The sequence below is a fragment of the Balaenoptera acutorostrata genome, chromosome 14 (assembly GCF_949987535.1).
Source record: "Balaenoptera acutorostrata chromosome 14, mBalAcu1.1, whole genome shotgun sequence".
Taxonomy (NCBI): domain Eukaryota; kingdom Metazoa; phylum Chordata; class Mammalia; order Artiodactyla; family Balaenopteridae; genus Balaenoptera; species Balaenoptera acutorostrata.
In genome coordinates this window covers 25,644,684-25,657,624 of record NC_080077.1, presented here as the reverse complement: position 1 = coordinate 25,657,624, position 12,941 = coordinate 25,644,684, and the positions used below count along the sequence as shown (strand labels likewise).

The 12,941-nt window shown below is 35.8% G+C and overlaps 2 protein-coding genes across 10 annotated transcripts in view; one reads left to right on the top strand and one right to left on the bottom strand.

Moving 5' to 3' along the window:
• The window catches only part of ECT2L (epithelial cell transforming 2 like), a 73,420-nt gene extending 68,717 nt beyond the window's left edge, over positions 1–4,703 (top strand). Inside the window, 2 exon segments of the mRNA XM_057528197.1 lie at positions 3,054–3,226; positions 4,576–4,703. Of these exon segments, the coding sequence (XP_057384180.1) occupies positions 3,054–3,226; positions 4,576–4,703 (301 nt within the window).
• Positions 4,704–6,871: 2,168 nt separating this feature from the next.
• REPS1 (RALBP1 associated Eps domain containing 1) overlaps positions 6,872–12,941 on the bottom strand; it is an 80,004-nt gene continuing 73,934 nt past the window's right edge. For 8 of the 9 annotated variants that reach the window (XM_057527929.1, XM_057527925.1, XM_057527926.1 and 5 more), the window contains 4 exons: positions 12,681–12,776; positions 10,683–10,831; positions 9,467–9,572; positions 6,872–7,132 (listed from right to left, as the gene is read on the bottom strand). In XM_057527929.1, coding sequence (XP_057383912.1) covers positions 7,064–7,132; positions 9,467–9,572; positions 10,683–10,831; positions 12,681–12,776 — 420 coding nt within the window. In that variant the 3' untranslated portion in view covers positions 6,872–7,063. The remainder of the gene's footprint in view (positions 7,133–9,466; positions 9,573–10,682; positions 10,832–12,680; positions 12,777–12,941) is intronic. The other variant, XM_057527930.1, reaches the window with a different exon arrangement.

Below are 12,941 nucleotides of genomic sequence, written 5' to 3'. Positions count from 1 at the left end.
CAACAAAACACTTCTCGAATGGTGTTAAGAATTTAAACTATGGTTGGCTGAGTCATTGAGACTATTTGTAAATTAGCAAATAAATCCTATCCAAGTTCAAGGAAGAACTCTCACCTTGGAGTTGGTTCTTTTGAATGCGAGCAGAAGCAGCTTTATGAAACCCTAGTAGGATCCAGAGTTTCCATTTCAGTTGCTCCATTATGTCAGTATGAAGGGCAAAATTATGTTTTTACACGTGCGTTAGAATTAAGTTTTTAAAAAAAGACTCTGTTGTTTTTTGTCTTTGGATGAAAATTACCGGAGATCTTGGGGGGTGTAAATGGTTTTCGGAAAGCTTTATTGTAGGTAAAATTCATTTATATATAATTTAAATAGCACTTTCCTAATCAGATTAAAATAATAAAAACCTCTTTGTGCGTTTATCTTTCCCTTCTCATGTCCTCAGGTTACAAGTGGCCTCAACTCCAAGCTCAAGTTAATGTGCCTGCTCCTTCCCTCCTCTGGGCCATCCACCCACCCAGTCCAAGTGGGTCACAAAACTAGAATTCTCCTTCATTTACCTCTACTTTCAATGCTGTCCCTTCCAAACGAAAAAATCAAACATCTGTTGACCAAGCAAACACACCCCTTTCAAAGCTACTTCTTCAAAACACTCTTGTAGGCACATTCCCTGGTCATTCAGATAGAACGGCAAAGTTTTATTATAGCTTTAAACATTTTTCTAAAATGGTATGATGATTCTTATTAGTAGTAGGGTAAAAATATTGCCAAAAAAGGGTCGAGAATATGGGTGAAGTTCTTTTGCCTATTTAAAGTGGCCATTCACCATATACAGCCCACCACACACCGATTTAAACGCACCCCATCTTTCTTGCTTCCCCTCTCCCTCATCCCTAGCTCTATGTGCTCCATTATTCTCAGAATAACCTATCAAATTGATCTAGAACATTATTTCTTATAAATTATGAGTAAATATGAAGAATCCCACTCCTTCCAGCCTAAATCATAATCACAGAGGTGGGAAGGAAATGTTTGAAAAAGGAAGTTAGCTCCAGTGGTTGGATGACCACTGCATTTCTATCTATCCACACACCTAACGTGACCTGTATTTCCTGACACTCTCCAAACAGCTGAACCTTAAGTACAGCACTCCTTAAAAATGTTTAACTCCCTATCTAGTCCTTTGCCTACCTCACACGCATGACTGTAATAAACAAACAACTTAAGTGCCTCACTAGTCAAAGTGCGGTTGGCATATCAGCATCACCCAGGAGCTGTTAGAAATGCAGAATCTCAGGCTAGTCTAGCTCTACCGAATCAGAATTTGCATTTTAATAAAATCTCTGGGTAATTCAGATGCACATTAAGGTTTGTACTATGTATGTCAGAGCCATTATAATATAAAGTGGATTCTAAATGTGAATTATAGCAGCTTTTATTGAGAACAATCTGGAAATCTTTGATAAAAATATATATGCCATTTGGTCAGTCAGTCCTACCCTTGGGAATCCTGATAGAAATAGCAGCACATGTAAGGAATTTGTTTATATGTAAGGAATCGATTTATCCCAACATTGCTCACAGTGGCAATAAAGAAAGAACAAATGAAAGGAGGAAGAGAGAGAGGGAGGGAAGGAGGGAAGAAAGAGACCTGAGCTTGTCAACAAAGCAGATGCCCATCAAACGGGGAAGAGTTGGATAAATGATGGTTCATCCACACTATTAAGTATCACTTAGTCATTAAAAAGAACTTGAAGTGATTTCCATTGATGAGAAAATCAAGAAAAAATTCTGGAATAATACTTGAAACAATGGCACCCTACCTGTAAATAAATGTATATACAGGTACATATGTGAGTGACTACCTGGGCAGGTTAAAGAAAAGTGGAAAGATATGCACTAGTTTGGTAACTTGGGTGACCTGAGTGGAGGGAGGAGTGAGCCAAGCAAAAAGAAAAAGTGAAACAAAAGAACAGTACACTAAAAAAGCTGATAGTATATACTGATGTTACTTTAGCATTTCTGTAAAACTTTATGTGGATCTAAATCAACAACTTAAAAATTAAACAAAGATGATGAAGATAAAAAATGAGAATTCCTCTGAATAAGCCAGTAAATTGACTCACTTCCTCAGAGTAACTTCCTGCGGGTTGCTTGATGCTTCTTAGCAAAACGTATTTTTTTTCAGTCATCCTCCATCAAAATAATGAGCTTGCTGCACTTGGCCATTCCTGGTGGGGGTGGAGATGTGGGGGGGGGCCTTGGTGGGGCTCCCCCAAGCTCCTCCCTAGCACATCACTTGATGCTCCATTGAGTACTGACATGAGATAACCCAGACTAGAATACAGTGAAACCTAAACACTGTGACCTGGGTCCACCAACAGAAGATACTAGATGGAGGTTGGGGACACCGTATTTTGCCTGCTGATAAACATGCCTACTGTTGACCATGGTAGCAACCCCTGTGGAAATGAAGAGCTACTTAATTCCAGCTTTTCATACTTATCAATTTTTCTCCAATCAAAATTAGAAAAATCCCTATTTCTTACTTAGTGAATGCTTTTCTTTTCCCTGCTTCCTACTTGACACCTTGCACCTTACTGATTCTTGTGCTATTTTCTAACCCAACGTGTTACTCTTAAAGATGAAACCAAACCAAATGAAAACGTATTTTCCCCAGGTTGCCTAAATACATCAAACATGAAATACCAACCTTTTGACAAAAGTTTAAAAACACAGCTTTAACCTGATTCATGTCATAAAGTTGGGAAAGTGCAGTGTTCATTTTTCCTGCATTGATTGGATACTTGTCCAATGGATAAGCTCAAACCATTTCACCAGGAACCTTGAGGCCCACCCACATGACTGGTCTGAGAGACAGAGGGACTATTCACACCAGGAGAAAAATATACAGAGAACTTCAATAAGCCATTCAAAAGGTCTGAGGTAGGGAAGAACCTTGACTAGCAGCTTATCAATGTAAAGATGGTGAACTGTGTAACAAAACACATATGTAAAACTTCTAAAACTGCTCCTTCCCTTTTTTAACCCAGGCTCTATGAACATACCTGTGATCTCAGTCTTTTCCTCTTCAACGATGCACTGCTTGTTTCTAGTCGGGGCACGTCTCATACTCCGTTTGAAAGGACTTCAAAATCAACCTACCAGTTCATTGCATCAGTGGCCCTTCAGAGACTACTCATAGAAGATATTCCAGATTCCAAATGTATGTATTCTTTTCCTCCTAAGAGTTAAATACCTTTAGAAAGCTATATTATATAAAACATATTAACTATTAAAATAGAAAAGCAGGACAAGAACTGGAATTTGAGAGTTTGCAAATAATTTCCCAAATACTTTTAGGGTCTCATTAATGTAAACTTTCATCTACCTCTAAAATAGCAAAAGAAAGGAATGCTGGCATTGTCAGACACACACCCTAGACATTAAGAAAATAGCTTTCAAAAATCACAAAGGGAGACAACCTTTCATCATTGTGAAGGATTCTTTGAAGTAGTCTGACAGGAGAGCTGGAGTCCTTAACCATTACTCTATTTTGCTTGAGGATGTTACAATTTTAGGTTTTTATCTACTACTTTTCCATTCTACTAGGAATAAGTGATTTTTGCAGATTTGACTGTACCTTTTCTTCCGTAAGTTCATATTTAAGAGTTCTTCTATAAAGGATCGATTTGCAAAAGGTGTTTAATAACAAACATTTCATTCATAATAATCTCAACAGAAATATCACTTGTTACAAAAAGAAATCCTACGTAAACCTACTGTACCTATTTTTAGTTTTTATCTTACATTCTACTTCCCAGTCTTAAAAGGATCTGTATCTCTTTCCTATACTTCTGTTAGGCCAGGCAATCTGAATATAACACCTCTCATTCCAATATTCTTCACTGCATGTGAAGGTAGGACTTAAGGTTAAAGCCAGAACCAAGATCTTAGAGAAGGAAGTTATCTAAAAAGGTCTGCTTCCCATTAGCTGCAGCCCCATTTAAAATCTGAGGATGAGAAAAAATGAACACTAAATGTGGGAATAAATACTTCACCTAGAAGACAAACTCAGCTAAGGTTAGTTACCCATAACATGTATGACATGTCTCCTTTCACCTCCCCTTAATCAGTTATGCTCTATGTCAGAACATCATAATGTTAGCTAAAAGTGGGCATCCAGCTAAGTCGCTGGCTTAATTCTGTCCTGGCCTCATACCAAGGTGGCCTAGGTCGAGCTCTCAGCATTTCTTATCTACAGTAACTCTTAGTAAAGACCTTTACTGGTTCCAGTACCTTCTGGAATTAAAGAACATTACATCGTCTATCACTTAGTCTTTAAAAATAATTGCTAATTATAATTAAACAATTATAATGTAAAGACAAGACTATTTTAGACTATATTTGAATAATTCAGTAATTTAGGAAGTTATTTTCTAAACTGGATTTGTATTTGTTTGAATCTTTTTAATTTTCAAAAAATTCTTCAAGATGACTTGAATTTTAAAACATTTTCTCCTTTTGATTTTTACCTGCAAAGACTAATTAGTGTACCTCAAACATTTTTTACAGATACCAAGAATGCATTTATTCTTCAAGGTCCAAAACATGAATGGATTTGTTCTACAGAAGTTGAGGATGATAAATTCCTGTGGTTGTCAGTACTCCAAAACGCCACTGAAAGTAGTATGGAAAAGTGAGACTGGACTTAAAACACCAGGAGTTCCAATCTGCCCTGGCAAAGACAGACAGCATGTTACTTTCTGTTCCAGAAGATCCAGTAAGGAGCAGAATGATTATTTGTCATGGATGATGGGAGGATGAACTAGGATGGCCCATAAAGCTCTTCCTAGCTTTTAAACTTTATCATCTATGCTCAATTATGTGAAATGGACAGTAAGAAAAATGTGAGTATGATATTTTGAACCACTTCTTTTGGTAGTTATTTTTCATGAACAGTATTATTTAGAGTAATCTGACTGACAGAACCTAAGACTGAATAAGGATATTGGGTATTTAAAGTTTTGTTTTCTGATCTAATGAAAGATAAAGTCATAATGAAAAGTGTTTCTTAAATGATCAGTCTAGAGAAATGTCTTTATCTGTTGGTGATTTACCAATTATCTTTAACATTTTCATGAAATGGTTATGGATTTAAAAAATATGTATAAGAAATATAACTGGTACTTTATTTAAAAACTTGTCACATATATCCTTAATACGAATGTACTCCTCCAGAGAGCATTAAAAATATACCACTACAAGGTACTAAAAATTTTTCTGTAATTTTTAAGTGGTCTTTTGTTGCAAAATTAAATTCTTAGACCTTCCAAATAAAAAGATTTAAAAATTTGTTACACTGTTAAATTAGAAGGCTGTTTGGCAGGGGGTGGGGAGAGGTACCTTTTAAAAAACAAAACTTGCCTGTAATGGAATTTTGCTGAGTAAAAAAATGAAGAAATTAAGACAACTGTTTTAAAACAGAGAAAAATAAAAATAGGTATTGAGTAGTTTTCTGGGCGCTTAAAGCCTTCATTTAATTATTTAATAAACTGAAGCTATAACCTGTTAGCCACTTTGAAACTTTAGCTGATATATGCAGTAGTAAAAATATTTTTACTTAGTTAATAATGGTAGATAAAGTTGTATTAATCTTGGAAGCTTTTGGTTGTCAGTCTCCATTTTGCTTCGAATTCTCCTTTAAGGAAATGAAATTTACTAGTACAGTCTAGGATTGTGAACTAGGCTATTTTAAACATTTTCTTCTTTCAACAACAAAAATACAAATTCCTTCTAATTCTTAAAAATTTCAATTCTTGTTAAAAAATGTACAAAAGTTAAAATACTGTTTTTATTAGTGTAAAATCACACTTTTGATTCTTTTATGATATATCCATGCAGCTTAACATCTATGATGCCACAGAGAGAAGAAAACGTTAAAGGAATATCTGCTGTTAGTCAGCAATAAATGCAAACTTACAAATGTGATCAAAATGAAAATATCATCTAATACAAAACAAATCCTGAGACACTACATTATCCTGAATAGGACAAACTTCAGAAACCCTTTGTTAACAGGAAAAACCTCTCTCTATGGCCAAAGAATGAGTAACAAGATAGCTCAAGATAAACTAGAAATCTTAAGGAGTTTCCATTTATTCTGTGAATAATTAAGGTCCTCAGAAATTTTAAAACATATTACTTGAAAAAACGTGTAGAGACTGATGAGCATCAGCTTCTCATTGAGAGTTAAGTACATAAATCATGCAAAAAGTGGTGATGTTTGCAAGTGGACAGTACTTACGTTGTTTGTGGTGTCAACACTCTCCCTTTGCTTCTAGGGGACAATTTAAAAAGGCCTGTCTTCACAGTTAATTCGTAAGTTTACATGACTGCTGTGGAATTAAAATCTCACACACAAGCAAGTTTAAGTTACAGGTGAAACCGATCAAATTTTCACAAGGCAAACATAAAATCTGCCCCCCAAATTGACGTGGAAAAGTCTGAAAGTACCATGTGACTCTTGAAGAATGTTAATTATGGCAGAGATTATGGTTAACGAATGCCTTACACCATATAGTTCTTTCAAATCAAAAATTAAACAGGAAACGCATTTTAAAGATTTTTGGATTCTTTATGTTAAGTATTAAACCTAAAGACAAACTGACAGTTTATTTAATTTTGTCTCCTTCTGTAAATATTTCTGAGTCTGTGCTCGAGGTGTAAATGAGAAGCCCGTTCTGTAAATCCAAGCAGTGAGCGGTTCTGGTCACATAAGTATAATGGACCAATGTTATGGATGTACTCCTAACGCTATGGAGCAACAAGGGCGGGCTGTGCCAACGAACACAACACACCCTCCACGAAGTCATCCTGACCCTTTTATTGTTGCAATTAAAAAATAAAAGGTACTTAAATACAATGGTGAACACATAGGGCGAAACAGAATCATACAATTTAATGTTGAATTAAGCAGTGAGCTGAATGTCTGGGTCTCCAAATTGGCTTTGAACCCAAAACCGCTTAAAAATGGGTATGTTCACAGTTAACGGCAATTGGCTTATAGGTGAGAGAATGGTCGAAGTTGTTCCAGTTGAACTTCCAGGGAAATTCTCTCTTCAAGAACATCCTGAAAAAGATGCAAAGCCAAGTTACGTTTCAATATGTATAAAAATGAAGGCACATCTAACAACAGCTCTGCAGCAGTAAAACAATTTAAATTTGTTAAGAAGAGGAAGGACAACTGTTCATATTTTAAAAGGATACTTTACTTTAGAAATGTAGTTTCTTTATATGTATGTAATGTTAAACTATGATCTTAATTAAATATTTATTTCTTAAGTCAGGGTAATAAAATGTTTTTTGTTTCATTATCAGAAAAGCCAATATTTGCAAATGATAGCTACTGATGCCTGAATTTTGCATAACGCCTACCCCCTGTAGTAACTGTACATGAATCAGTTAACACAGATTCTTTCCCCTGGTGATTATATCTGGTCATAACAACTCCTGAACCTCCTTTTGAGTTTCAGTTTCACAATGAATAAATGTATTTTGTAATCAGAATTTCTAATTACTGTTGATTTTGAGCAGACTTTTCAGATAGCCCACAACTTCTAATTCATCCATTTTCCTTTTTTCTTTTTCTCTATCATACTGACAGTATAGTGTTTCAACCAGGATGACCTCTTCCTATTTGGCACCATACTTCCTATTTTCTGTCCTCAGAGATAATGAGAAAAGTGATTTTTAAAATAGCTCCTATATACATGTTGCTATGATTTTCCTTAGTTCTTCAGAAAAACATGCATTAACAAAACTTTCATCTTCGAGGTATGGTACTAGCAAGCTTGTCATGAGTTTTACATTCTTCCTTTACAATGGAGCAAATTCATAATCATAGAACAGCTACGAATATCTTCTTTGATCAGAGAGTTATACACAAGAATATTATTCCTTTAACATACATTTATCAAATGCCTAACATGTGCGAGGTTTTGGGGACAGAGACAAGATAGTTACAAATCTATCTAGGACAGTCTCAGTTTATCTCTGATGTCCTGGCCTGTTAACACATCTCTCTCTTTTCTCTCAAAAGTACCTTGGTTTGGGGACTTCCCTGGTGGTCCAGTGGTTAAGAAAGACTCCATCTTGCAATGCAGGACACACCGGTTCGATCCCTGGCCGGGGAACTAAGATCCCACATGCTGTGGGGCAATAAAGCCTGTGTGCCGCAACTAGAGAGCCCACGCTCTCTGGAGCCTGTGCGCCACAACTACAGAGCCCATGTGCTCTGGAGCCCACACGCTACAACTAGAGAGAAGTCGGTGCACCACAACAAAGCGAAGCGCCCGCACGCTGCTACGAAAGATCCCGCATGCCGCAACTAAGACCCGACGCAGCCAAAAAAAAAAAAAAATGTACCTTGGTTTGAACAATATATTATATGGTCACCCTAAACAGAAATGAGTATGGTTTGACCTCAACAAGTTCAGTTTAGTAGGACAGAGAGACAAATGTGCCATAGGTATGGACAATGTGATAAAGGCTAGATAAGGAATATGAACAGAATGTTATGGGACTCAACTAACTCTGTATTCAGTTTACATTTCCATGGACTCTTTCCTCATCTTTGTGGTTTACAACCTTGCTACTCAAAGTGGAGCCAACAGTCCAGCAGCATCTTCATCACCTGGAAGCTTATTAGAAATTGCAGAATTTTCAGGTCCCACTCCATACCTGATATGAATCAAAATTTTCATTTTAACATGACCCCTAATTAAGTGTATATACATTAAGGTTTGAGAACCACTGGTTTATAAGACATGAATGCTTAATAATGTTGATGAGTCATAAATGATTCTGGCTGTTAGCTTTTATTTGTAGGGATTCAAAGAAATCATGGTTAGTAGTAAGTAAGAAAAACAAACTCATTCCTCTCAAGTACAGATGACAGGAGTACACACTGGCCCTAAGCACCATCTCTATTTAAGGCTTGTCTTTTCTACTTTAGAGATGATCTAAATTGCCCCCATCCCTCTTCTTTAGACCTGTTTAAGTCATTTTAATAGAATCTGAGTTGTCTTTGATAAAAGGGTAAATTAACAATACTCAAATCATTTTAGAATTAGAGTGTTGAGAGTCACACGTGATACTGGCGGTATCTGAGGTCACAACGTTTCTGCTCTTGGGTCTCATTATGAAAGTTAAGAAACATTTTAGGAATATGATGCCTTATATACATGTAGGATAAGGCAATCATACCAGAACTGACTACAGGAAATTCTTTTCAATATTAAAAGACTCAAAGGCATATAAAACACTTCAGATCTACACTTCTCTTGCTACATGTAAAGTTTCATACTAGCGTAAGAATTGCTGGATCTCCTCCAAGTTCCAGTTCAACACTAAGAGGCTCTGAGTCCATGGAACTTCCCAAATAAAGATTCAGAAACTACATTACCTTTAATTGTTGCTGCAATTCACTATTCAATCTGGCCAAAACTGTGTTGGTTTCCTTATTGCGTCTAATTGATGCCTGAATAGCTTTCTTATCTTTTCCAACAGACCTGAGAAGATAAAAAAAATTACCTTCATTTTTTATCTTTAAATTCTCTCCATTCTTCCCTGATCTCTAAACCCAGAACGCAGAGGAAGCATCTTTGCCTTGTTAGTATAGCTCAACCTCACTTGCTCAGTTTTAATGCTCCACCAAAAGTATCTAAGCTTCAGAGGCTTAATTATTGTAGTTATTGTTTTAATGATTATTCTGTAGAATCACCTGAGTTTAAGTCAGTCTAGAGCAAGCATCAGCAAACTTTTTCTGTAAATGATCAGACAGTATTTTAAGCTTTGCGGGCCATACCATTTGTGCTGAATGTTCTTCTTTTTTTGTATCTTCTTTTTCTCTTCTCTTTTTTACAAAAATGTAAAAGCCCATTCTTAGCTCACGGGCCTTACAAAAACAGGCCATGGGCTGACTCTGGCCCATGAGCCCTAGTCTGCCAATTCCTGGTCTAGAACTACCATAGTTAAAACATCAGTGTTACCGTGCACTATAATTTTTTTTTTAAGGTTAAGATTTTTTTTTTTAAATTTTATTATATTTTGTTTTTGGCTGCATTGGGTCTTCATTGCTGCGCCTGGGCTTTCTCTGCTTGTGGTGAGCGGGGGCTACAGTTCGTTGTGGTGCATGGGTTTCTCAGTGCAGTGGCTTCCCCTATTGCAGAGCATGGGCTCTAGGTACGCAGGCTTCAGTAGTTGTGGCTCGCGGGCTCCAGAGCGAAGGCTCAGTAGTTGTGGTGTACGGGGTTAGTTGCTCCGCGGCATGTGGGATCTCCCAGACCAGGGATCGAACCCGTGTCCCCTGCATTGGCAGGCGCATTCTTAACCACTGTGCCAGCACAGAAGTCCCTGTGCACTATAATTTTTAAAGTCTGCTCCAGGATTTGCAATAGAGTATAAAAATGGAATTGGAATTGAACTTAATAATAGAAGGGAAAAAAGTGGGAAGAATATTCTACCCACTGATAAATGACAAAACTCTCAAAGAGGAGCAGTGAAAAGCCTATGCTCACCTACAGGACTAGTCTGACCATAATTCCTTTCAGTTTGGTATTTTTAATTGCTGTGCTTTTTGTTTCTGGTAGTTACATGTGTTTAGGAATGGCTTTGATTACCTAGGAATAGAAGGTTGTGATGCAAGAACAGCAGCTAGGACACCTGTCTTTTGTGTATGTTCATCAACTTCTGGCCTTAATTCATCTTCTGATTTTAATCTCCTTCGAACAGGTTTAGGTGGTGGAGCAAGAGGTGTTGTGCCTTTGCTCTAGGAGACAAGAATTCCATTCATAATGAGCATTTCTTTTTTTTTTTTTTTTTTTTTTACAACTCCACACACACACACACACACTGTATTTTATTTTTACAAGAGGTAAATAAACAGACACCAAGCATTGTAAATGGATGACCACAACAAAAGCAAAAATGACTGCAATTACCAAACACGAAACACACTCATACTATGTCATATTGACATTCAGTCCAGTAATCCTCCACTGTAACAGCTCCTTTACTTTATAATGAGCATTTCTTGAAGACATTCACAGTTAGCACTTTGCCAACATCATATGGTTTTGTTAAGCCATTCATTCTCCCAAAATTAAGAGTCACCTGTCCTACTTTGAAACAATTTATATATTTGTGGCAACAACTGACTTAAATTGCAATGGGAAAGAATGTTCCTAGTGACACTACAATTGTAAATGTACCTACTAGACAAATTTTTTTATAGGGTGACATAATAAGCTCCTTGAGGTCCGAATTCTGTGACTCAAGCTATCATATTCAGTTTTAACATAAATGTGATACACACTTGATATATACCTGTTCAATAACTATAAAAGGGAGTCTCCAGAAATATGCATCCATTATCACCATAGGCTTTCCTACTCAAAAATCCTAAGATATCTTAATGAATAAAACAATTTATAAAGAAGTGGAAAACTAGGCAATTCTTTAAAAACCCATCACTAAGATGCACAATAATTATAATTTTTGAAAATGAGTGGACATTTTATTGGTAACTGTGAATGTGTCCTCAGCAGAATCAAATATGGTATTCTGGTATTTACCATAACCTGATTTGACCTGTTAATAAATAAAAACAAGAGTCAAATGCCATCTCTTTGGTTAAGTGCTATTTTTAATTTATTGCCATTAACTGACAAAAATAAAATTCACTATTAAAAAAAATCACAGAACTACTAATGTAGTAAAAATTAAAGTGCCCAGAAAGTAGAATTTAAGCACTTTCAGAAACACTCACTGTTTTCATGACTACTGGGAATGTCTTAATGATGACAAAAAAAAGTTACCAAAATTTTTTTCTCAAGGGGAAGTGTCCTGATATCTGTAATTTACTTTGAAATGCAAGCAACAGATAAGAAGGATTGATATAGTTAGAGAGAAGGATGGATATATAAAGCAAGTATATTAACACAAGGAAAAACATATATATTTTTCTATTTCTTTAATTTTGTATTTATATGAAATGACGAACATTCACTAAACATATTGTGACAGTCATTTCATGATGTATGTAAGTCACATCATTATGCTGTACTCCTTAAACGTATACAGTGTTGTGTGTCAATTCCATCTCAATAAAACTGGAAGAAAAATAAAGTACAGTAAATACTAATGGTATAATCAAGGTGTGCGTTTACTGATGTACAATGTAAAATTCTTTCAACCTTTCTGTATGTTTAAAATTTTTCATAATAAATTTTTGGGAAAAAAATCATTCTTAAGACAGTTAAAGAAAAAGAGCACCAAGTATAAAATTAACCTTAAAGGGCTGATAATTTTTCCCTATTATACTCATAACTGCAATAAGAGAAACTGAATATGACAAATAAGGAAGTTCTACTTTATATGTTTGAAAGAATGTAATAACCACATAAGATGTGAGAACCTGTGGCATGCATTAATGCAAACAATAGGCTATTGTCTCCATCTCTAGGTGGGCTGTGTTCTGAGATGGACTAAGCATATTACAGTTAAAGGCAGTGGAATGAGCTAGATCATCTTGAACTTTATTTCTAAGATTTTCAAATTATCTCATATAACTTTTCATATGTATAAAATGATCAATATTTAAAAAGACTTCTGTATACCACATTGGCGGGAGCGCTAGCAGCTGTCTTTTCTTCAATTTTACTATCTGTTTTGGCAACTCGAAGAGAACTTGCAGGATCAGAAGCTTTTTCAACCTAGAGATGAATATATGATTATCACAAATTATATATAAGTAATATACATATATGAATAAATATACATGTAACAAATCAGAGAGTTAAATGTTTGTAAAACAGTCATTCTAACAATAAGAAACCTGAGATGAAGATGAGAGGGAATTTGAGAATACCTTATAAAGT